The sequence below is a fragment of the Octodon degus genome, unplaced genomic scaffold (genome assembly GCF_000260255.1).
Source record: "Octodon degus isolate 3935 unplaced genomic scaffold, OctDeg1.0 scaffold00035, whole genome shotgun sequence".
Lineage (NCBI taxonomy): Eukaryota > Metazoa > Chordata > Mammalia > Rodentia > Octodontidae > Octodon > Octodon degus.
The window spans coordinates 13,730,552-13,753,695 of record NW_004524611.1 but is presented as its reverse complement, the minus strand read 5'-3'; the positions used below and the strand labels follow the sequence as shown (position 1 = coordinate 13,753,695).

Here is a 23,144-nt window from a genome sequence, read left to right as displayed (position 1 = left end):
GGCGGGAGGAATGGAGTGGGAAGCTGCAGAGGGCATCTGACTTGTCACTGTGGGTGGATGTTGGCACTCACTGTGGTTTCTCCTGCTAATTTCTTCACTCTTGCCCACATCTCCTCAACCCTGCACTTTTACTCTTCTCGCTGGTTCCCCAGAGTAAGCAGCAGCTCAGGGTTGAACAAGCCTCCCGGCTGCCTCATTCCACTGGGAAAGCCTGGTACATAGTCGATAATAAATGACTTACTAAATCCTAGGAGACAGGCCCTGGGGCTGATTTCCTGGAATGTGAAATTCCGGTAGCTTGCAAAAGCACTAGAGCTTATTACTGTTGGCTTCCGCCCAGGGAGACGGGATGTGTGGTCAGCTGGTTTTCTTCCCTTTGGTTTTTTTCTAGCATATGAAAACATCTCCTATGAATAGCTGCCTAGCTCTTTCTTCTATACAGAAGTGGCTGCTCTCTGAGGCCTCCCTGTCATTGAATTGAGAGAAAGCAGCAGTGACATCGTGGGGACATCGCTAAGTCTTGTCCTTGGGATGTGAAAGACTGTAATGATGTCCCAAAGGCTTAGTTCTCGGGGCTAAGCTGGAGAAAAGTCTGTGTTGCCACTGGGTAGTTGCTGCTGTTGGGATCCATAATCCTGTCTCAGAATATATCACTCTGGGTACTCACATGTTTTGGTTTTCGGTATTTTGATTAGGAAGAGAGATCTGAATGAGAAAAGAAGTATCTTGGCGAGGGCTGAGAGGATTATATATGTAGCAGGAGCGTGCTCACCTAACATACTTGAGGCCCTGGATCCAATCTCCAACCCCCAAACAAAAGCTGATCAGAGGAACTCCTCCATGCCAGGTCCTTTGGAAAATAGAGCTCTGCAGGGCTCAGCCCCTGCCCTCCAGAAACCTGTGGTCGACTGGAGAGAGAACGTATAGCTAGAAAGCCAGATGGATTCCTTGAGGAGAGCTCTACCTTGGTAATTTAGCTCCCTCCCCTTCCCTCTCTTGTGGCCTATCCTCTGAGATCATCAGCTTCTCGTGATGTTCCTCTAAGTCAGGCTCGCACAGGGGGACGTGTCTGCCAGACATGGGTGTATAACCACAGCAATGAGACATTTGTTTTGGGATCATGAATTACTCTTTCCTCACCACTGGGTAACATGACTGGCTATAAGTGACCTTTGTCTATAACATCATAATTGAATTCTGGCACCATGGAGGGCATCTCCTTGACACCTATAACTTTGAGCTGGTAAAGCTGCTGAAAACACCCAGCACCCTGAGGCCCTTCTCCACCCACAGGCTGAAGGATCTGTTCCTCCGTTCCAGCAACCTGCAGTACTTCAAGCGACTTATTCAGATTCCCCAGCTGCCTGAGGTGAGTGTGCCTGGCCATACCTGGGCACTGCAGAGTCTCCAGCTCCTCTATGGAAGGCTGTAGGGCTTGGCAGGTGAGCCGCGGCTCAGGATGTGTCCCCCCCTCTTCAGAACCCACCCAACTTCCTGCGAGCCTCAGCCCTGTCGGAACACATCAGTCCTGTGGTGGTGATCCCAGTGGAGGCCTCGTCCCCTGACAGCGAGCCAGTCTTGGAGAAGGATGACCTCATGGACATGGATGCCTCCCAGCAGGTGAGAGCCTTTGGGAAAGAAAGTGCCCTTCCCATTGCCCCAAGTACAGGGCAGAGGATTCAGGAGTCTCAGCCCTTTTTGGTGGATCTCATTGCATTGTCTAGGCTGGCCTAGACCTACTGGGCTTACTCGATCCTTCTGCCTCAGCCTTCCACATAGCTGGGACTATAGACACACAGCTCTGCACCCAGCTTCATTCAGTCTTGTCTTAGCCAAGCATGAATGGAGAGATCACAGATGGATATGCACCAAAATCAAGAGAAGGACCATTCTTACACATTGCTCATCTGACCCCTTGTAGAATTTTCTGTGTCTCTGACTTGCTCTTCCTCCTTTCTGGTCCCTGCAGAATTTATTTGATAACAAGTTTGATGACATCTTCGGCAGCTCATTCAGCAGCGATCCCTTCAATTTCAACAGTCAAAATGGCGTGAACAAGGATGAAAAGTGAGTCCAACCTGGGTTCAAGCACATGGTGCAGGAATTGTTACCGTGTCCACAACAAGATAATGATTTGAATGTTTCATTGCTGGGGAGCTTGAACCACTGGTGGTACATGTCTGACTGTCTTATTGGGTGGCTTTTTATTAATTTGATTAATGAAAAGACTCAAAAGTAATTAGGTCCATTTGTACCACCAGTGGTACAAGCTGGCTATGGACAGTTCACGCAGGTAGCTCAGGTGGCTCAAACTGCCAGGAACGTGTTAAGCCACAGTCTGCCTTGGGACACTTAGAATAAGAGGAGTTCCTCATATTAGGTAAAGAATGTCTTGACCCTCAAACATTAGTCCCTTTAATTCCAGAAGATCAATGATGGTGACATACCTGTGGGTATTAGATTAGGTAACAGGAAAGAAGTTGTCCCTCAGTATCCAAGGGGAGATTGGATCCAGGACCCCAAATCCCTTATACAAAATTAGATTCCACTTGCACAGAACTTAGGCTCACCCTCAATGCTTCAGATCATCCCTAAATGACTAATAATATCTAACACAATGCCAGCACTGTATACATAGTTGTTATGCTATCTGACATTTTCCCCAAATGTTTCCAGTTTGCAGCTAGTTGAATGCACAGATAAAGAATTTACATGGGCCGGGGAGATGGCTCAGTGGAATAAGCGCTTCTCTGGCAAGCGCACGGGCCTGAGTTCAATCCCCACTTCTGCCAAATAAATAAATATCAGTTAAAAAAAACAAAATTTACAGATACAGAGGGTCATGGGTACAATTTATAGTGTTGAAGCATCATCCCCAAAGGAGCACTGGCTTTTAACTTCGTCACCCAGTCTCCCAGCTCACATTGAGAAGGTGAAGGGCAGCACACAGTGGAAGCGAACGCACTCCCCTTCTCTCCCCAGGGACCACCTCATCGAGCGACTGTACAGAGAGATCAGTGCGCTGAGAGCCCAGCTGGAAAGCGTGAAGACTGAGGTGTGCGCTGGGCTGTCCTCTGCTTCACCAGCACGGGATAGGTTTTAACCTTCGAGTTGTATCTTGCAGACACATCCAGGGCAGTTTAGTTAGTAGAAATGCCAACACCAAAAGAGCCTCCTGTGGTCTCCATTAGATCATTTCAAATTGAGCTAGTGAGATAGCTCAGTGGACTAAGTGCCTGCCTAGGTCCAAGCGCAGGGACCAAGGTTCGATCCCTGGCACCACACGGGGCCTCGCTCACTGAGCCGGCCAATGAGACCAGGTGTGATGATTTAGGCTTGTCATCCCAGTGCTAGGGAGACTGAAAATAGGAGGATCACTAGGAGTCTGAGATACATAGTGAGACCCTGTACCAAATACATAAAATATAGAATTCATTTTCATGTCATGTCACCATGGACAGGAGCTAGGCTGGGTGCTGGTGTCCCTGGCAGCCACAGTCACTACCTGCCCAGGGCTACACTCCCAAAGACAAGTTTTTCTCACTTGGCCTTACAAAGAATTTAGTTTGGGAGTGGGGAGGCTGTTTGTTGCCTTGGGTGCTCTATATGATGTGTGATTGGAAAAATACAGCATTGTTTTATTTATTTTTTTTTTTTTTAATTTTTTTTATTTGTGTGTGTGTATGTGTGTGTGGCCAGCTCAGCCCACCAGGGGGCGGGGCTGGCTGGCATGTGGTGCTGGGGGATTGAACCCGGGTCCCTGTGCTTTAGCTGAGCTTGTTCTAAGTAGGTGCTTTAGACCACTGAGCCATCTCACCAGCCCCAGCATTGTTTTGCATTTTACTTTATATAGTAAAAAACACTTTGCTATGAATCCCCCTAGAATTCTTCCCCTTGCTTCGAACACACCAATCTCGTCACTCTTTTAGCTTTCTGAAGCAGTTCTGGGAGGACTCCTTCATGTCTTTAGTTGCATTCCTGTGGCTGCCGTGAGTCCCTAAGCAATTAAAAATGTTTCCCTCCCATGATGGTTTTGATTTGGGGAAAGAGCCAGAGTCTCATGGTGCCAGGTCTGGCAGGTAAGGTGGAGGAGGACGCACCACTAAGATTTCCCAAGCCTGTCTTTCCTTTCGGTGATGCTAGACAGCAACAGTGACCCCTAAAAGACACAAGTAGATTTCCAGAACTATTCCCTAAAGCGGTAAGAGTGATGAGATGAGTGAGCTTGAGGCAAGGGGGATTAAGGCAATGCGTCTTTGACTGTAATACATTTTTTTAATTTAAATATTAACTATATATGTTGATTATAATTCAAATATGCCTGTGCCTCAGTGCCATCTGGTCAGAGGACTTGACCCTTGGGGCAGGCCCAGGATCCTCCCCTCTTCCAAGCTCACTCAGCGCTACCCTCAGGCTACTATAACTGAGACCAGAATCCTCTGCCACAAGCCTCTGTTGGTGATGAGTGTGTGGTCTGAAATAACCAGAAGGCTCAGCTCTCATAAGGCCTTGAGTGCTGGCTGATTAGGAAAACTTTGTATTTATAGCCATCCCTCAGTGTCTATAGGGGACTGGTTCAGGACACACCGTAGATATTCAAAACCTAAGAATACTCGGGTCCTCTACTATGGCACAGCATTTACATAGAACCTTGACACATCCTCCCTTAGAGTTCAGAATACCTGCAGATCACTTATACCTAATATGATGTGGTTGGTTGAGTCCATGGCTAAGGGATTCACAGATACTGCAGCCAACTATATTTGGTCAGTACCACCATCCTGCCCGATGCCCCAGTCCACGACTGGCATAGACCACTCCCCTGGGTCCTTCCCACAGAGCCAGCGGGCCATGCTGCAACTGAAGGGCCGTGTGAGTGAGCTGGAGGCCGAGCTGGCTGAGCAGCAGCACCTGGGCCGGCAGGCGGCCGATGACTGCGAGTTCCTCAGGGCAGAGCTAGACGAGCTCAAGAAGCAGCGGGAAGACACGGAGAAGGCGCAGCGGAGCCTGACAGAGATAGAGAGTGAGAGGGGTCACGTTGTGCCTGAGGGGAGGGTCCAGGCAGGGTCAGGACAAGAAAGCGCTGCCAGGGATGCCAGCCCCTGTCACTAGGCAAAGGGACAGACTTAAGGGTTGCAGAGACTACTGGGTCTACAGTGACAGGAACTAGAGGTGATGAAGGGGTGGCTTCCCTGGGGTGGGGGTGGGGGGGCACCCAGAGAGGAAGGAATTGGGACAAGGCCCTGAGGAGAATAATCACCTTAGAGCAGCCAAAACCCCAATGACAGGAATGTCCTACAGAGAAATACTGAGGAGATACAAGTTACAGGAAGGACTTTAGTCAGGTGAATTCTTTTTGTTGTTTTTTAAAGATGATTTCTCAGAGAAGTCTCTGTAAGCAGGAGTTTGGAGGGAGAAGGTCTGTGTCCTTACTGGAAGGAGGAGGGTAGAGGGTCCCAGCCAGGGTGATGCCTCACCTCAGTCCTTGACAATGCAGGAAAGGCCCAGGCCAATGAGCAGCGGTATAGCAAGCTCAAGGAGAAGTACAGCGAGCTGGTTCAGAACCATGCCGACCTGCTGCGGAAGGTAGGACCACAACTCCTCTCACCATCCAGCACCACAGGGGAGATAGCAACACTCTGTTTCTTGGGAATCCCAGCTCTACAAGCCCCTTTGCCTTACATATCTTGAGCTCTATCTTAGGTGCCCAACCCCTCTTAGGATCATCCACCATCTTTGTTATTTTTGTAAATACTACAGTGCAATATCTGAAGGTCATGGTGAGATTCCAGCATCCCTGTGGATAGGAAGGTCATTGCATTGATGTGTCCAACTCCTGGGCACTCTCAGTCTGAATGGGGTCACTGGTTCTAGGAGGAAGATATGCTGTGAGCCTGAGTGACACCAACCCAAGATGCTGTTCTTCCTTACAGAATGCAGAGGTGACCAAGCAGGTCTCCATGGCCAGGCAAGCCCAGGCAGATTTGGAGCGAGAAAAAAAGGAGCTCCAAGATTCCTTTGAGCGCATCAGTGACCAGGCCCAGCGGAAGGTGAGCGGAAGGAGAAGCACTTGTGAGATGGGGTGAAGGTGGTCTTTGAAAGGACTTTGTCATCTGCTCCATGGTCCTGAGCCATGGAGCCAAGAGATGAAGCCAAGAAGAATGGCGCTCATCAGCACAAGCTTCCCAGAGCAAGGCTTGAGGAAGAGAAAGCTAGAGGAGAATGTGTATCTACAAAGATTTATAGACAAGAGAACACCATTGCGTGGCTGTAGGATTGGCAGGTGATGGGAGGGTTCATGGTGGAGCAAGAGATGTCTAATGGATAAGACTGAGTGTCTGAGACTTTGAGGAATGACATTTGCACTTTCCTCTGTGACCCAGAATGAAGAATACATCATCTACCTATGGGAAGTAAACATTTCACCAAGTAATAATTACCCTTCCTATTGAATGCTTTGAGAGAGTTTCTCTTCCATTTCAGCTATTTTTATTTTTTTTTAAATATTTATTGATTTATCTATTTAGTGTGTGTGTGGCCAGTTCAGCCCACCAGGGGGCGGGGCTGGCTGGCATGTGGTGCTGGGGGATTGAACCGTGGTCCCTGTGCTTTGCTTAGCTTAGCTTGTTCTAAGTAGGTGCTTTAGACCACTGAGCCATCTCACCAGCCCATTTCAGCTATTTTTAGTGTTAGCAGTGAATTCCAAACGGATTGTATCCCACTCTGAGAAAAACTACTTCAAAATCAAAGAAAAGAAATTTTCAAGATGGCAAGGTTGCTAGAGATATAGCTCAGCTGCGTAGCACCCACCTGACAAGTGAAATGTCATGTGTTCAATTCCTGGTACCAAAAAAAAAAAGATGGTGAGGTGTTATAGTCAGCAACCATGGGGTGGTGCACACCTATAACCCCAGGCTGACTGAGCAGGAAATACACGAGTTTCAGGCCAGCCTGAGCTACATAGTAAGATCCTGTCTCAAAAAAACAAAACAACAACAAAATCCTAGCATTCCAGGTGTTGGGATGCCTAAATCATAGATCTAGTTCGCCCTTGGTCCGTACTGTGGGCTCTCCCTTAACATTCCCCTTTGGGGGGAGAAAAGTCATTGGTACAGTCTAGGGCATTGCCTCCTTCCATCCTTTTGCTGGGGTTCAACTTCATCCAGCAGAGCACAGTTTGGGGGACCTTGGTATTCCTTCCTCCCCCAGCCGTCACCCTGCTCAGAGCCTTCTTCCTCTGCTGCTTTTCCAGACCCAGGAACAGCAGGAAGTTCTAGAGAGCTTGAAGCAGGAGCTCGCCACCAGCAGGCAGGAGCTGCAGCTCCTGCATGGCAACCTGGAAACTTCTGCCCAGGTGAGCCCGGCCCGCTCTCGAACATCGGGCTCCCCAGCCTCCAGCGTCTGCCTGTGGCCTAGTCTGTCTCCCTGTGAGCACCAGGCAGTGAAGACAGCAGGGGGAGGAATTGTCACCCTCTGCTCCTTGGTGCCAAGAGGAGGGTTTGGACCTGTGGGCGGGAGGAGTGGTTCTCCCAGCGTCTCTCTCTCCCCCATGCTATCACCATTACAGACAGAAGCAAAATGCACAGCGCAGGTCACTGAGCTAGAAAAGGAGCGGGACAGCTTGACGAGCATGGTGGCGGGTCGCGAGGAGGAACTGTTGGCCCTTCGAGAGCAGCTGGAGTGCTCCCAGCTCCAACTGGCCAGCGCACAGGCAAGTGCAGGACGCTCACTCAGGCTGAGCAACTCCGACTCCCGTGGGGGCTGGTGTGTGTGGAGGCAGGGGTGGCACAGCAGGTCAGGGCCGTCAGCCTGGTTCCAGGGCCCTGTCCAGGCACAGCCCCTAGTGCCAGCCATTGAGCAAAGGCAAAGCGTCTCTTTTCATTTAGAGGAGGAGTGCACTTGGGATTGTCTGCAGGTGTGGAAAATGAGTCCTCATGACCCCATGCACAGCCTCCTGGGGTCCCTTACACACACCTGTGGCCTATAGTCAAGCGTTCTGTTGAGTTTCACGCTCACTGGTTTGGACCTCTTTCATGACAGCCTGAGCCAAGAGCCTTGAGCTGCTAGCAAGTTCCCAGGGGGTGTTACTTGGGCTCAGTATCCGGCCTGGGACAGACTCTTACCTCCCTGGGCTGTTCTAGGAGTCTATGTGCCAGCTTGCCAAGGACCAGCGGAAGGCGCTGCTACTGCGGTCCAGGAAGGTTGTGGAGCGCATGGTGCAGGAGGCACTGAGCCAGCTGGAGGAGCCCACGCTCATCAGCTGCGCAGGGTCCACAGGTACCATCCCCTCCCAGCTGCGGGTCATATCCTCACAGCCTGCTGTTGCCTGGTGGCACTGGGTCCCCGTAGTGGCCTACTAAGCAGGACCATCTATCTGTACAGAGACAGTCGTGGGGAAGGGGTGTGCCAAATGCCCTCTTGATGGAGGGAGCCCCAGGATTCCAATGAGGCTTTGAAGAACAGAGATCTGGGCGCAGTGCACACACCTGTGATCCTAGCATTTGGGAGGCTGAGGCAGGAGATCTCGAGCTCAAGCCTACCCTGGGCAGTTTAGACCCTTTCTCAAAATATGAAAAGGACTAGGAAGCACCTTAGTATCCTGAGGTTCAATCCCTACTGTTGGAAGGAAAAAAAGAGAGGTGTAAATTAGTGGAGAAAAATGGAGATGGGAAGCAATTTTTTAAAAACCTGTTCCAAGCATAGTGGCCCACACCTGTAATCCCCTGTAATAAAAATTTTATTTTTTAATAATTTAATAAAAATTTTTGCTGATGCAAAGGCCCTGGGTTTCATCCTCAGCAACCTGTCCTATATATAATAGATGAGTAAGTAAAAATAAATAAATAAATAAATAAAGACACTTGACTTATATTGAGACTTCCCACATGCCGTGTTCTACTGTAAGCACCTGCATGGACGTGTCCTGGCGCAGCTCACCTTCACAATGTCCCCATGAGGAAGTCCTGTCATTCTCCTGCTTTCAGATGAGCAGGGAGACACAGCTAGCCTGAGGTCACATAGCCCAGTGAGAACAGCAGAACCATCAGCCACCCCACCATCAGCCACCCCTGGAATGCGCTTTCAGCTCCTGAGCTGTGTGGCCTCCATGGATCTGTGACCACGGCTGCCAGTGGTATAGGGCCAAAAGGAGCCAGTCGTGCCCCAAGAGCAGAGAGACCCAGAGTGCCTTCGAGGACTCTGCGGGATTCATGCAGTGGCCAGCGTGAGAGGACAGAGGCGAATCCTGCACTAGCACCACGTTCCCAGCGCGATGCTGAGGCCGAGATCGGCTCAGAGGTGGCTTCTCCGTGTAGTACTTCGCGTCGGAAGCAGTGTGCCACAGTCTTCCTTCCCACTCTTCCCTTGGCCCAGGGCAGCTCCTGCAAGGCTGGGCAGCCTGTCTGTCCAGCCTCCTCCATGGGGATGGGCGCGAGCCCTGAGAACCCTTGCTCTGACTTCGCCCTGTCTTCCCTCTCACAGAGCACCTTCTCGCCAAGGTCAAGTCTGTTTCCAGCTGCATCGAGCAACTGGAAAAGAGTCGGAGCCAGCATCTGGCCTGCCCAGAAGGTGAGAAGGTGGAAAGATAGACATTGTCACTAGTGGCAGCCAGGCGGGTTCAAAAATGCTGCAGTGTGGGGACAGTGACAGGTCCCTACACGCCAGGAAAGGGGTGTATGTGACTCCAAAAGCGGGGAAGCGGAGGGTCTGAAATTAACACCCTCACCCTGGCCTGAGAAACATTTCTTCCCACTGCTGGCAGAAATAAGTGACCTTCTGCACTCTGTCATGCTGCTCGGCCACCTGACCAGTGACACCATTGCTCATGGGAGCAGCACCAGCCTCAGGGCCCCACCAGAGCGTGCAGACTGTGAGTATCAGGGTTCGGGGACTGCCCTGAAAGCCGGAGAAGCAGGAGGCCTTTAAACATCTCCGTCACCCTGTTTTCAGCGCTGACCGAGGCGTGCAAGGAGTACGGCAGGGAAACCCTCGCCTACCTGGCTTCCCTGGAGGAAGAAGCCCCCCTCGAGAACACTGACAGCACTGCCATAAGGAGCTGCCTGAGCAGGATCAAGGCCATTGGCGAGGTATTTCCTTCTGCACTTGGGCCTCGGGGGAGAGCTGGGAAAGTCGGCCTCTGAGGGCCTTCCCGCCAGTGTGACTCACTGGCTGTACCTGGGAAGGCGCTGTGCGGCCAGCACTGCGTGAGGAGGGGACACGCGGCTTTCCTGTCCCTGAGTGTTAGTAGCTGGTTGGGTAGGTGATACCTCCAGTGGGCACAATAGTGCACGTATTTGTTCGTTCTATTGTGGATACATCCAGTCTACCAGGAATTGGGTTAGGATAGGGACAAAAATACATGAACCCAACAGGAAAGAAAAAGAAGAAAGGCAACCATTTTATACTCAGAGTAAAGAAGTAATAGAAATCTATTTTAAGATTATAATACATAATCTTATTATAGAGGAACATGCCTGTGATCCCAGCTACATGGCATGCTGAGGAGTCTGAGGCCAACTTGGGCCCCTTAGTGGAACCCTGTCTCAAAAAAAAAAAAAAAAAAAGAGTAAAATGGAAGATAACATGTAATTCATTCCTAAAATATAGAAAATTCAGGGAAGGATGACACCAGGGCCACAGTAAAATCTCCTTTCATCTCCCAGCTGGGCTCTGAATCTTTCTTTGGCTTTGCTTTTTCAGTACTGGAGTCAAACCCAGGGCCTTGTGCTAGGCAGGCTCTCCCACTGGGTTCTGCCCTTGGCCCTCTCGTTTGGACCCACTTCCCCCCATGTAGTTTTCTACCCCTGGCTTCTATCCCCTGCTCTCTTCCCAAAAACAGATTTGACTGTGTTTCTTGTTTGACGATCACCAAATGTAGGGAATATTTACATTTTCAAAAATTTATTAAACTACAACACATTACCTTGAGTCCCTGTCAAAATACTCCTCCTTGCTTCCAGCACCTGATCCCATCATTTTTTTTCTGGGTTTTTTTGTTTGTTTGTTTGTTTGCAGAACTGGGGATTGAACTCAGGCCCTTGTGCCTGCCAGGGAAGTGCTTATTCTACTGAGCTATCTCCCCAGCCCCAATCCCATCTTTTTTGCCACACTCTGAAGTACTTCTGGAGCCTCTTTTGTGAGGGTCTTTGGTTGCACTGTAGTAGCTGCCTCAATGTCCTGAATCCATGCAAAATGGTTCCCTTTCATGATCAATTTGACTTTGGGGAGGAGGCTGAAGTCACACCATATCAGAGCCTGTGAATAAAGTGAAGAAGGATATACCATCAAGTTTTTACTTATCAAATTGCTGTGCATGTTTGATTACAAGGGCTGATCATAAAACATAGTGAATGTTTAAATTTTAAAAATTTTTCTAGGGCCAGTGAGATAGCTCAGCAGACTAAGCGCCTGCTTAAGCAAGCTCAGGGACTGGGGTTCGATCCCTGGCACTCTTCCTAGCCTGGGCTCCGGCCCCACCCCCGGGGTACACTGAGCCAGCTATGAAGTCCGGGCACGGTGGTGCACACCTGTAATCCCAGTGCTGGGGAGGTTGAGACAGGAGGATAACTATGAGTCTGAGCTGCACAGTGAGACCCTGTAACAAATACATAAATTTAAAACAAACAAACAAACAAAAAAACCCATGTACTAAAAATTATTCTATAAATGACACACTGCAATCAGTCTCTACCACAGCTACTCCCTTGTGGCTTAAACACCAAAAAGGAGGCAGAGGCCGGAAGACTGTGAGTTCAATTCTAGCCAGGGCGGCTAGGAATTTAGTAAAACCCTGCCTCAAAACTTCAAAAGGTTGGACCAGGGAGATGGCTCATAGAATAAGCGCTTGGCTAGCAAGTGCAAGGACATGAGTTCAATCCCTGGTTCCGCAATAAATCAATCAATCAATCAATCAATCAATCAAAAGGTTGGGGTGTAGCTCAGCGCAGAGACCCTTGTTTAACCCCCAGTACTGCAAACAAACAAGCACATGTGACATCTGTTTTGTAGTTTTGCATCATTCCTTCAGACCTGAGGTCAAATCTCTGCTCTGCTATTGTATTAGCAGCATAACTGTGGTCAGGACACTCTCCCTCTCTGAGCTTTGGTTTCCTGTCTCTACAACAAGATAGGAGTAGTTGCTGGGTCATACTGCTTGAGAGATACATTTGCATTTGAGAAGGTTTTAAGATACTTCCACCTATGCTGCACATGGTAGCACATGCCTGTAATCCCAGCACACTAGAGAGTGAGGCAAGAGGATCACTGTGAGTTCAAAGCCAGCCTGGGCTCCATAAGTGAATTCAAGAACACCCTTCACTACATAGCAAGACCCTGCCTCAATAGATAGATAGATAGATAGATAGATAGATAGATAGATAGATAGAAAGAAAGAATACTTCTATCTAGCAAATGAGTTGATACTGTACAAATATAGGGTTAGCCGGAGTGCGCTGAGACAGCAATTGAGATTGGACGTGGCGGCGCACACCTGTAATCCCAGCTCTTGGGAGGCTGTAAACAGGGGGATCACTACAAGTCTAATCTAATAGTGAGACCCTGAATACTCTGTAGACCCTTCCCTAAAATAAAAAAATAAAATAAAATAAAATAAAAACATAGGGATTAGGACTGGTGGTTTCCTAAAAGGTTCCCACGTCAGGTGTCCTGTAAAGATGACTACCCTGCCGAGAGTCGCTACAGCCTTTGTAATGCTGTTCATAGGAGCTGCTGCCCAGGGGCCTGGATATCAAGCAGGAAGAGCTGGGAGACCTCGTGGACAAGGAGATGACTGCCACTTCAGCTGCCATTGAAGCTGCCACAGCCCGGATCGAGGTAAGATTCTGTCGGATCTTCACAAGTGGTACTGTTGTAGCCGTCCTGGAACAGCCTTGCCTGTTAGACACATCTTAGGCATGAGGCTACAGTGGCCCCTGAAAAACAACCCACACCAAACCCACTGCATCCAGGAGGGCTAGAAGCAAGGGGGATCCTCGTTAAAGGAAGCTGAGCAGTTTCCCCAAAGGTCAGATACTTTGGTGTCAGACCAGCCCGCGTTCAAGTTCCAGGCTGACAGCTTATTAGTTACATGGCTTATATAATTTATATTCTTGCTCAGCTTTTCATCCCAGATATCAGATTTTTCTTTAGGGTGGCAATAATCATGAGCCTAGCCTAGTGACATTGAATTGCAGCCCTACTCAATAGTAATTAATCTCAGAGAAAGCTGAGTGGGCACCCCTGCAAAGGTCACGTGTCACTCCTTTGGTGGAAACCTCAGATCCAGACCACAGCTATCATGGTAGGATCACCCACCTCTGGGAGCCGATAGCAGCTGCCCCTTTTGGCCTGGGGTGACCACACTCAGCTCTCTCTGCACTTGGGTGTCTGAAGGTTAGGACCTCCGCTGATTGCAAAGTGATCTCCTGTGGCTGTCTTTCTGCTGGACAGACAGGAGCCCTGAGCTCTCTCTGACCTGCACAAGCTCATGGGTGCGGCGATTAGACTTGAGTTTGCCAGCACACACAGAAGGTTGGACCTGGAATGCAATAAGACATTGACGGGTTGCTGGCACTAGTGTTGCATTTAGATAGAAACTGTGCTTTTTTAAAAACAGGAAATGCTCAGCAAATCCAGAGCAGGAGACACAGGCGTCAAGCTGGAGGTGAACGAAAGGTCAGTCTGAGCCACAACAGCAGTGTTCCTGGTGGTGGCTGATGCCCTGCTGCATTATGGGGAAATGCAGCCAGGAGTCGTGGCTGAGCCATTCCCTAAGACAAAGGTTTCCCATCAGTCTTCTCCTCACTGGCCGTGGGCTTCACCCTGGACCGTTCTAGCAATCCCAGCACCTTCCTAGCCTCTCAGCCCCCTCCCACATTTGCCTTGGTGTTAAAGTGAGGGAGGGAGTCATCCTGTTTATTCTTGGTCTCTGTGTCTCAGACTCATTTGTTGTTTGCACAGGATCCTTGGCTCCTGTACCAGCCTGATGCAAGCCATCCAGGTCCTGATTGTGGCATCAAAGGATCTCCAGAGGGAGATTGTGGAGAGCGGCAGGGTGAGCAGGGTGTAGGCCAGAAGACAGGGTGCTCAGCTGTCGACAGTGGCTCCTCTGCCACCGGTTTTTCCTCAATCCATGAGGGCATAGCTGCTGTACCCATGGGCATCAGATGCGGGGGCATGAGGTGGGGCTGTGCTGGCTTTCAAGGGCAACCAGCTACAGCTTCTAGCCTTGGCTGTGACTCGTGCTCCCCAGGGAGACCTGCTGTGGAGCCCCATTTCTGCTGTAATGTGGGCCTCCAAGGAGCACATGGGAACTTCGGGAAATTGGGCAGACCTAAAGAGCAGACCCAGTGCTGTCCCTCACGTCCCTTGGGGGATTGGCCCCAGACCCCTGTGGATACTGAAACGTGCAGATGCTGTTGTCCCTCTTACAGAACAGCATGGAGTTTGCACAGAATCTACACACATCCTCCTGTAGAGGACAGATCACTTCCAGCTGATTTCTAGTACCTACTGTAGTGTAAACACTTTGAGAAAAGTTGTTACATTGTAGTATTTCATGAATAATAGCAAGAAAAATTCTGTACAGATACAGTTTTTTTGCTCTCTTAACATTTTTGGGACAGGCTTGGTGGCACACACCTGTGATCTCTGCACTTGGGAAGCTGAAGCCCAAGGATTGCAATGAGTTTTGAGGTCACTCAGGGCTACATAGCAAGACCCTGTGTCAGTCAATCAACAAATCAATCAAAAATTTTTAAAAACTAAAAATATTTTTGCTCCAGGACTACCTGCTCACAGGCAGAGGTAGCCCGTGAAGACAGAGGGCTGGCCGTACTGACTTCCCACAGCAACAGAGTGGGCTTGTCATTTATTCACAGAGCCCCTGCATTGGCCTCTTGTCCACTCTGCCACTTTGGCCTGTTGCCCCCTGGGAGGCTGAGGACTTATGTAAGGGATTGCAGCCCAGACAAAGCAGCCCACCTGCTCACTGCCGCCTGGGGCTGTTTGCTGTCCACACTGTGGGCAGGTGGGCTGGTGAGGTTTATCTGCAGATTGTCGGACACTTCCCAAGCGTAGACAGTTCTTAAATCCAACTAGGAGTCATTTTTAACAATTAGCCACTGTGTACTATCTTTTGACAAATCGTGGAGCACAGCCAGACCCTCTCGGGCCATCATTTGTGCCTTTTATTCATCTATCAAACAGCCGCCCCTCAGCACCCTCAGTGAAGTGGTTCTAGGACCCCCTGCGGATGCCAAAGCCCCTCACGTACAAGGGTGCTCGCATCTAACCTGTGCACACCTTCTGTGTACTTCATCGTCTGCACTTGTACTGAATGCAGTGTGAGCACCAGGGAACACACCCAGAGAGCACTCCACATGTGGTACAGACAGGATTCTCTGCCCCTGCTCCGCGGTGCTGGGCATTGATCACGGCCTCATGCGTGCTGAGCAAGCGCTCTGCCACTGAACTGCACCCTTGGCCCCCTGGTTATTTTCAGTCCACTGGTGGTTGAATCTCTAGATGTGGAACACGAAGTGCCAGCTATAGCAACAAACAGGCATTGGGAGTCCGGGAGCCCATGATATATTCCTACTTATGTCCTGTATGACAGTAGGAAGATTTTTGCCTGCCTAAATCATACTTTACTCTTTTGCTTTTAAAATAAGGTCTCGCTTTATAGTTTAGACTGGCCTTGGACTTGAGCAGTGATCCTCCTGCCTCAGCCTCTGAGTGCTGGGATCACAGGCACGCGCCCCCACGCCCAGGTGGTACTCACAGATACAGGTAGCTCACCAAGGAGGGCCGGCTTTATTGACCTGCGGGGCTACAATCCTGTGGTCTTATCTATAAAATGGGCATGACAATGCTTTCTCTCAACATGATAGTGAGGGCTCTAAGATTACATACAGAGTCTCTGGTATGTTGTAGGCACTCAATAAAGTAACAGCTGTTACTATTTATCACTTGTACAGGGAACTGCATCCCCTAAGGAGTTTTACGCCAAGAACTCTCGGTGGACAGAAGGACTCATCTCAGCCTCCAAAGCTGTGGGCTGGGGAGCCACCATCATGGTGTAAGCGTCTAGATCCAAGTCCTCCTCCCAACCCCCATGCCATTGACCCACCCCAGAGAAGAGCTGAGGGAGAAAGTCAGTGGGACTGAAAGTTGGAAAGGGACCTTGCTTTGTGTGAGGCGAACATGGGCAGGGTGGGCAGACTACCCTCCCTGTCCAGCCAGGGCCATGGGGTAGGGGGTAAGGGCACAGCTGCTTATGACCTTGTCTGTCCTCTCCTAACTGTCAGGGATGCTGCTGACCTAGTGGTCCAAGGCAGAGGGAAATTTGAGGAGCTACTGGTGTGTTCCCATGAAATTGCTGCTAGCACGGCCCAGCTTGTGGCCGCATCTAAGGTAAGACTGTGCCGGGCTTCCAGGGTGCTCTAAGGCCTGGCTAAGTTAGAGTCCTTGGATGATGGAGTTGACCCCAGGGATAGGTGATTATCCATGATTTGGTACCTTGGGGCCCAAATTCTGCCGTAGGGTCCCATACCGCCCTCTTCTAACCTAATCTCTGCCACCAAGGCCCCCTCCCCCAGGTTTCCACCTGTGTGCCTGTGGCTCCCTGCTTTTGTTGGGACCTTCTAGGATCTCTTAAGTAGTAATCCCAGCATCAAGGAGCACTTAGATAGGCTCCGGTTGGCATGGAAGAGGGGCCACCTGCCATGGCTGAGAGTCCGTGTAACCCATGTTTTTAGTCTCCAAACCTGAGCCAGTATCCCTGCCAACCCTGTGCAAAGTTTGTAACCAAAATCTTTTTATAGCTCTCACACCCCTCACCCAGTGAGGGTTCATTTGTTCGTATCTTTTTGTTGTCTCAGATTGCTTTTCACAACTGCACCTGGTGATTGAAGTGAGAAAGCTAGAATTTGGGGCCACCAAGCCCACAAGCCAGGAAAGGATTGTTTAGATTACAGGCGTGCTGGGAGAAGACTCCACAGACAGCAGGTTTTAAGAAATTGATTGATAACAACAGGGGGTCTCACTTACTTGTCAAGAACCATCAGACCGATTGCTTGGTGCAGTCCTTGCTGCTACAGATGTGTGACCCCAAATCCACTTTGTCCTGGCAGGTGAAAGCTGATAAGGACAGCCCCAACCTTGCCCGACTACAGCAGGCCTCTCGGGGAGTGAACCAGGCCACAGCAGGGGTGGTAGCCTCCACCATTTCGGGCAAATCACAGATCGAAGAGACAGGTAGCTTTCTAGAATACTGTTTTTCTCCTCCACCATGTTGAGCCACTATATATTTAACCCCATGGTCCCAATTTCCAATGTTTCTATTTCTAAATGCTGTGCTTGCTTCAGCAGCACATATACTATTTCTAAATGCTCTTTTTGTTTTTTTACATCTATTCTCATTTTCTCCAAAGGTGGAATACCATGTTTACATTGCTACTATGATAGCCCCTTAAGTAGATTTTCAAAGAAATAGCTACAATGGCTGATGGATAGCTGAGTAGACTAAGCGCCTGCTTAGGCAAGCACAGGGACCCGAGTTTGATCCCCAGCACCACATGCTGCACTGGCCCCACCCCCAGAGCACACTGAGCCAGCAACCGAGTCCAACGCTAGGGAGGCTGAAAACAGAAGGATCACTGCAAGTCCAAGCTGCTAGTGAGACCCTGTACCAAAATCACTAAGAAAAAAGAAAGAAGAAGAAAGAGCTATGAGGAAAATCTACAAGCTGGTTGCCCTTTGGAGAAGACGTATACCGGTCACTCCCGTCATCCCTCCTTTCCATCCCTTGGTGTCTTCTATGTACGTGCTAGCGCGTGGTAGGCCCACACTCCTACAAAGCATTGGCATTGCCTAGGGGACATCAGCCAGGGACATCAGCCAGGGATATTATTTGACAAAAACTTTTTTTTTTTTTGGCGTAACCAGGGATTGAACTCAGGCCCTTGCTCTTGCCAGTTTAAGCGCCTGTTTTACTGAGCCATCTCCCTAGCCCCAACAAAAACTTATTTCCATCCTTGCAGACCATATGGACTTCTCAAGCATGACACTAACCCAGATCAAGCGCCAAGAGATGGATTCCCAGGTGAGAGCCCATCACTGACTGATTCTAGAGATCTCCACTGCATAGACATCAGCCCCAAGTATTATTCCAGGGAGAGGAGTCAGAGAGACCAAGAAAGTTGGAGGGAAATGAGCCAGATGTTCTTACTGGCTAGCCCAAGGCTGAATGTTAATCATGTTGCAAGACTCGCTGGAGATGGAAGAGGTGATTAGCAAAGATCAGAACCTGAACTCGTGCCCACTCGTCTTGGATTGGTTCCTCTTCACGTTTAGGGATCTCCTGGCAGCCCACAGACTGGTACTTCATAGTCTTACTGTCACCTAGTGCTGGAGTTCCTAGGGGTCCTTTCTAGGCTCTTGTCCTGTTCAAAGAAAACTAAAGAACATTTTTATATTTATCAAAGCTAAAAGTAGGTGGTGGGGAGGAGGGGGAGTATGGAAAAGAAAGTACACTCAGCACACCAAGAGGGCCACTGCAAGAGAAAGATGACAGTGGTCTCGAGGCCGATGGTTATACCCCCATCTGACATGAGATCCAGGCCATCCTGCCACTGTTCCACATGTGACAGGTCATGTCCAGTTACTCAGCCACTTCACTATGCCCTTATGACCTGCCACATTCCTATAGATATTTTTAAAAATCTTGTCTCAGCTAATTTTCTTTCGTTGGTAGGACAAAATTCCCAACACCTAGAACTAAGGAAGGAAAGGTTTATTTAGCTCACGGTTTGTGGAGGTTTCAGTCCATAATCAGCTGGCTCCAAGGCAGGGTGGCACAGGGCAGAGGGCAACAGTTCATGGTGGCAGAAAGCAACAAAGCAGCTAGAACAAAAAAGGGAACAGCAGTAGCAGAGGCAGAGGCAAGCCTCTCCCTTTTTTTTTTTTTTTTTACTGCATTCAGGCTGTCTGCCCCAGGGCAGGCGCACCACTCACACGCATAATCCCAGCAGCGCTCACAACTATAATCCCAGCATTTCATGAGTTAATCAAAAATTCTAGAAGCCCACCCCAATGAGGCTTTGGGAGGACACCCAGTGAGGCTTTGGGGGGACACACAGACACAAACCGTAACACTTCTGATACAAAATGTGTATGACCTTTATAGTTGAAAACTGGAAATTGGAAAACATAAACAGAAGCCAACAACAACAAAAATAAATAAATGAAAATAAAACTCAATGGTAATTCAAAGACAATGCCATTTATCTCCCTGGTTCAGTAAAGCCAGGCCATGCAACACAGCAATCAGTGGGATTCTTAAAAACTCTGCTATCCTTTTCATCAGTTTTAGATTAAGATCTAAGTTGGGTTGTTAAAGCTTTTCGGGTGGTTCACTTAGCATCTTGTATAAGTCATGTGGTCAGATTTCTCTCTAAACACTGAAAGACACTAGATACAGTGGGCCATGCCTTAATCCAGCTGCTCATGCCAGGGGCCTTGTAAGTTTGAGGCCAACTGGGCATTTTACTGAGACCCTGTCTCAAAAATTCAGAAAAGGGCTGAGATGTAGCTTAGTATTACAGCATTTACCTAACACACACAAGAACCCTGGGTTTGATCCCAGTACAAGAACAAAATTAATAAATCGTAACAGAACTGTTACCTAGTGGCTCCGTATAGTCCTTGACTGTAAATACCTTCTATGTGCTGACAAAACCCTGATGCTTCCCCCTGGCCTGAATCTTCCCCTTGAACTCCCCACCCTCCCAACTATTTGTTGACTCCACTCAGTGTCCAAGTGGAACGTGCCCCGAGAGTGTCCTTGCCTTCCTTGTTCCATCTCATCCCTGGCACCCCTGCTACCCGTCTGGAGTCATCTCTGCTTCCCCTCCTGCCTCACCCTCTGCATCCAGTCCATCTGCAAGTCCTGTCAACTCTCAGTCTCCAAGCCTTAGCTTTAGGGCGTCCACTCCTTCAGTCTCCTCCCCTGCCTGCACCACCCTTGTCCATCTACCCGTAACTGTCACATTGGAGTGTCTGCCTCAGTGGCCCCAGCTCATGCGGTAGGACTGCAGTGCTGCAGGGGTGCATCCAGCTGTTAGTGGAAGGTGGGCCGAGTGGGGAGGCACTGTCCTTCCGTGGGTGTTTTGCATTTCTTGTGATGGCTTAGTTGAGAAACGAGGAACCACAGCTCTAAGGCTACTAGTTTGCTTCCACTCTTGACCTATTACAGCTCATTAATCTTCCACAAGTTTTTAATGATATAAAAGTCGCCATGTTACCTCCCTGCTTCAGTCCTTCCCATAGCTTCCCCTTGACTAGAATAACACTCAGACTTCTATCAGCCCTGGGCTAGAGGCAAGTAGAGTGGTGCTGGCTATTTCTCAGCATCATCTCACAGCATGCCCTCCCTGGGACACCTTCACACATCCTTCCAACACCTCCGGCCCATTCCCGCCACTGGACCTTTGCGCTTGCTCTTTCTTCTGCCTGGAATATACCTCCCCACCTCTCCAAACAGCTGTGCTCCTTTGGTCCTGTTAATTTCAGCTTAAAGTGACTTCCAGAGTGCCGGTGGCTGGCCACCCTTAGTCTTTATCATGTCGCCCTGTTACTTTCTTTCCTCTGAAATTCTCTTGTTCATTTGTTTCTTCCTCTCCACACAGTAAACCCAAACCTTATCTTGCATTCTTCTCTGGTCTCCAGCATCGTAGCAAAGCTTGGGGTCCGTCATAGGCATTCAGCAAATATTTCTTGAATTTAAAAAATTGATCAATTTTATTAATAAAATTAATTAATTTTATTAATTCAAGAAGCAGCCCTTCCTTTAGTAAGATGGTCTGTGCCTTTTCCTAAGCACCAATAACCTCAGAGACACCAGAAGCATCATAGTTCTTCCTCCCTGGACTTCCAGGGTCTGGGAGATCGAAAGAGAAGTGTCCCAGCTAGGCTGGAGCCCAGCAGGCATAACGGAAGTAGGCTGAACCAGGAGCTGTGGGCTGTGTCTGCGGAGGACCGGAAGATGGGCTCGCCTTGCTTGGAGGTGTCGGCCATAAGGCTTCTTCCCTTTCCGGTGGAGGTCACAGGTGAGGGAAAGAACAGGGAAGCAGAGCAGAGGCGAAGCTGAGGACTGGACTGCGTGAGCTCCGGGAAAGGAAGGAAGGAAGAAGAAAAGGAGAGCACAGAGGAGCAGGGTTAAGCCCCAGTGAGGCAGGCCTCCGAGTGCCGATCTAAGGAACCTCTGCTTCCTTTCGATCAGGTCAGGGTGCTGGAGCTGGAAAATGAGCTACAGAAGGAGCGTCAAAAACTGGGAGAGCTGAGGAAAAAGCACTACGAGCTTGCTGGTGTTGCTGAGGGCTGGGAAGAAGGTAAGCTGCCCCTGAGGACCGGCGGTGTCACCAAAGGGGGCAGCCGCATGGCCAGAGTCTCCCCTCTCATGTGACAGAACAAGAGACTGTAGTCGCTTCTCCTCTTCTCCTAGAGCCTGTTTCCCTTTGTAAATACCCTTGAAGCCTAAAGCCTGGGCAAACTGTGGTGAGCTAGAAGCCTGTGCTGTCGGCACTGACTGGTGGACTCCGCTCACTCACTGCTGTGTCCCTGCGGGCCAGCAGGGGGGTGGGCACCCCACACATTTAGTCCCTGGCCGGCCCACAATTAGTGGTCAGTGGGGATCAGGCAGCCAGGGGCAAGCAAAATACAAGTTTCTGTCCAGAGCCAGTGATGGGCTGTTAGAGCCCAATATAGTGGTCAGAATATGAAGGCTCAGGGGGCAGCGTGGGGTGAGCAGGACCCGCAGCTCCGAGAGCACCGTCACCCTCTGTCTGTGTGCTATTTCCCACATGGTCAACTTGGCCGGCTGGGTCAGAACCAGGAATGTAGCTTCATATGTTAGAGCCCGGGATGGTGGCGTGTGTCTTGGCTCAGGGAATGCGTGCGTGCGTGAAATGCCAAGTGACGTAAGTTTTCGTTGTCTTTGAGGAACAGGAGCAGCTCCACCTACGCTGCAAGAAGCAGTCCCTGAAAAAGACTAGAGGCGAGCTAACGTGCCATACGTCAATGTAAGTCCTCATTCCCCATGTGTGTGTGTGAGTGTATGTGTGTGTGTCCCCGTCCAGCTTTATGACAGCTCCTTGGGGTCCCAGTGGCAGCCACTGACCAAACTAAAGGACCTGCACAACCCTGCAAAGACTTCCTCCTCAGTGGGCTGCAGAGATAGCTCAGTGGTCTGAGCACCTGCCTAGGCAAGCACAAGGATCTGGATTCGATGCCCAGTACCACATGCTGTGCTGGCCCTGCCCCAGGCTCAATGAGCTGGCCACCAAGACTAGAAATGGTGGCACATGCCTATAAGCCCAGCACTGGGGAGGCTGAAACAGGAGAATCACTACGAGTCTGAGCTGCACAGCGAGACCCAGTGCCAAATACATAAAATTAAAAAAAAAAAAAAAACCTCCGTTCTCAGGGACAACCTGTGTTTGAACTCATGATTGGGATTCTTTCTATTCCTGTCTTCCTTATGTCCATGTGGACTGCCCATGAGTCCAAAGAGGGCAACAGGACCATTCAACAGGGAGGACGCCAGCCGGTCTGGCCACTGTTTTATTCCATGCAATCAGTGTCCTTCTTAGAGAGGTCTCTTGGTCCTATTGCTGTTGAGAGCTTGGAAGGAAGTATGTTATTCTTTTTCTGTTCCTTTTTCTGCAGTCTTTTCCGTTTCATCATTTGCACAAATTTCCAAGCATCGAGGACTGGTGGACTCCAAGCCAGGACGCTCCCGGAGTGCAGCCAGGACCACGGGGGCATCCAGGCTGAGAACAGCAAGGCAGCTCTCCCCTTCCTTTGCAGTTCCATGGATTCTCACTGCTTCTTACGGTGGTCATTCGAGTCTCTTGGTTTTAGGTTTGGAAGTTTAGCTCACACAGCCCACTCTCCCTGGAGCTCCGAGCCCCCGGGCCCACACCACACAACCACGGTACTGCTCAGGCTTCCCCCTGGTGCTCCAACTCGGCCTCCTCCCCGAGCGCCCCACTGAGTGAGTGCTCGCCAGGGGCAGGTGACAGCTCTCCTCAGAAGGCCGAAGCAGAGTGAGTGCCTTTCCTTCCTCACGCTGGGCACCGGTGGAACAC

At 49.8% G+C, this 23,144-nt stretch overlaps 1 protein-coding gene and 1 long non-coding RNA gene across 5 annotated transcripts in view; one reads left to right on the top strand and one right to left on the bottom strand.

Annotated features, from left to right (window-relative positions):
- Positions 1-23,138, top strand: part of Hip1 (huntingtin interacting protein 1) — a 154,776-nt gene extending 131,638 nt beyond the window's left edge. For 3 of the 4 annotated variants that reach the window (XM_004630442.2, XM_023714415.1, XM_023714414.1), the window contains exons 10-32: positions 1,294-1,369; positions 1,480-1,620; positions 1,970-2,067; positions 2,983-3,055; positions 4,840-5,023; positions 5,498-5,586; positions 5,934-6,050; positions 7,253-7,354; positions 7,568-7,711; positions 8,142-8,277; positions 9,481-9,567; positions 9,761-9,868; positions 9,949-10,085; positions 12,721-12,831; positions 13,613-13,671; positions 13,957-14,050; positions 15,975-16,075; positions 16,305-16,410; positions 17,130-17,253; positions 18,039-18,100; positions 21,278-21,386; positions 21,997-22,076; positions 22,723-23,138. In XM_004630442.2, coding sequence (XP_004630499.1) covers positions 1,294-1,369; positions 1,480-1,620; positions 1,970-2,067; positions 2,983-3,055; positions 4,840-5,023; positions 5,498-5,586; positions 5,934-6,050; positions 7,253-7,354; positions 7,568-7,711; positions 8,142-8,277; positions 9,481-9,567; positions 9,761-9,868; positions 9,949-10,085; positions 12,721-12,831; positions 13,613-13,671; positions 13,957-14,050; positions 15,975-16,075; positions 16,305-16,410; positions 17,130-17,253; positions 18,039-18,100; positions 21,278-21,386; positions 21,997-22,049 — 2,311 coding nt within the window. In that variant the 3' untranslated portion in view covers positions 22,050-22,076; positions 22,723-23,138. The remainder of the gene's footprint in view (positions 1-1,293; positions 1,370-1,479; positions 1,621-1,969; positions 2,068-2,982; positions 3,056-4,839; positions 5,024-5,497; positions 5,587-5,933; positions 6,051-7,252; positions 7,355-7,567; positions 7,712-8,141; positions 8,278-9,480; positions 9,568-9,760; positions 9,869-9,948; positions 10,086-12,720; positions 12,832-13,612; positions 13,672-13,956; positions 14,051-15,974; positions 16,076-16,304; positions 16,411-17,129; positions 17,254-18,038; positions 18,101-21,277; positions 21,387-21,996; positions 22,077-22,722) is intronic. The other variant, XM_023714413.1, reaches the window with a different exon arrangement.
- The window catches only part of LOC111816590, a 17,514-nt gene continuing 2,678 nt past the window's right edge, over positions 8,309-23,144 (bottom strand). The window contains exons 2-3 of the long non-coding RNA XR_002820948.1: positions 9,479-9,485; positions 8,309-8,319 (exon numbers count right to left, since the gene is read on the bottom strand). This is a non-coding gene — a long non-coding RNA (uncharacterized LOC111816590). The remainder of the gene's footprint in view (positions 8,320-9,478; positions 9,486-23,144) is intronic.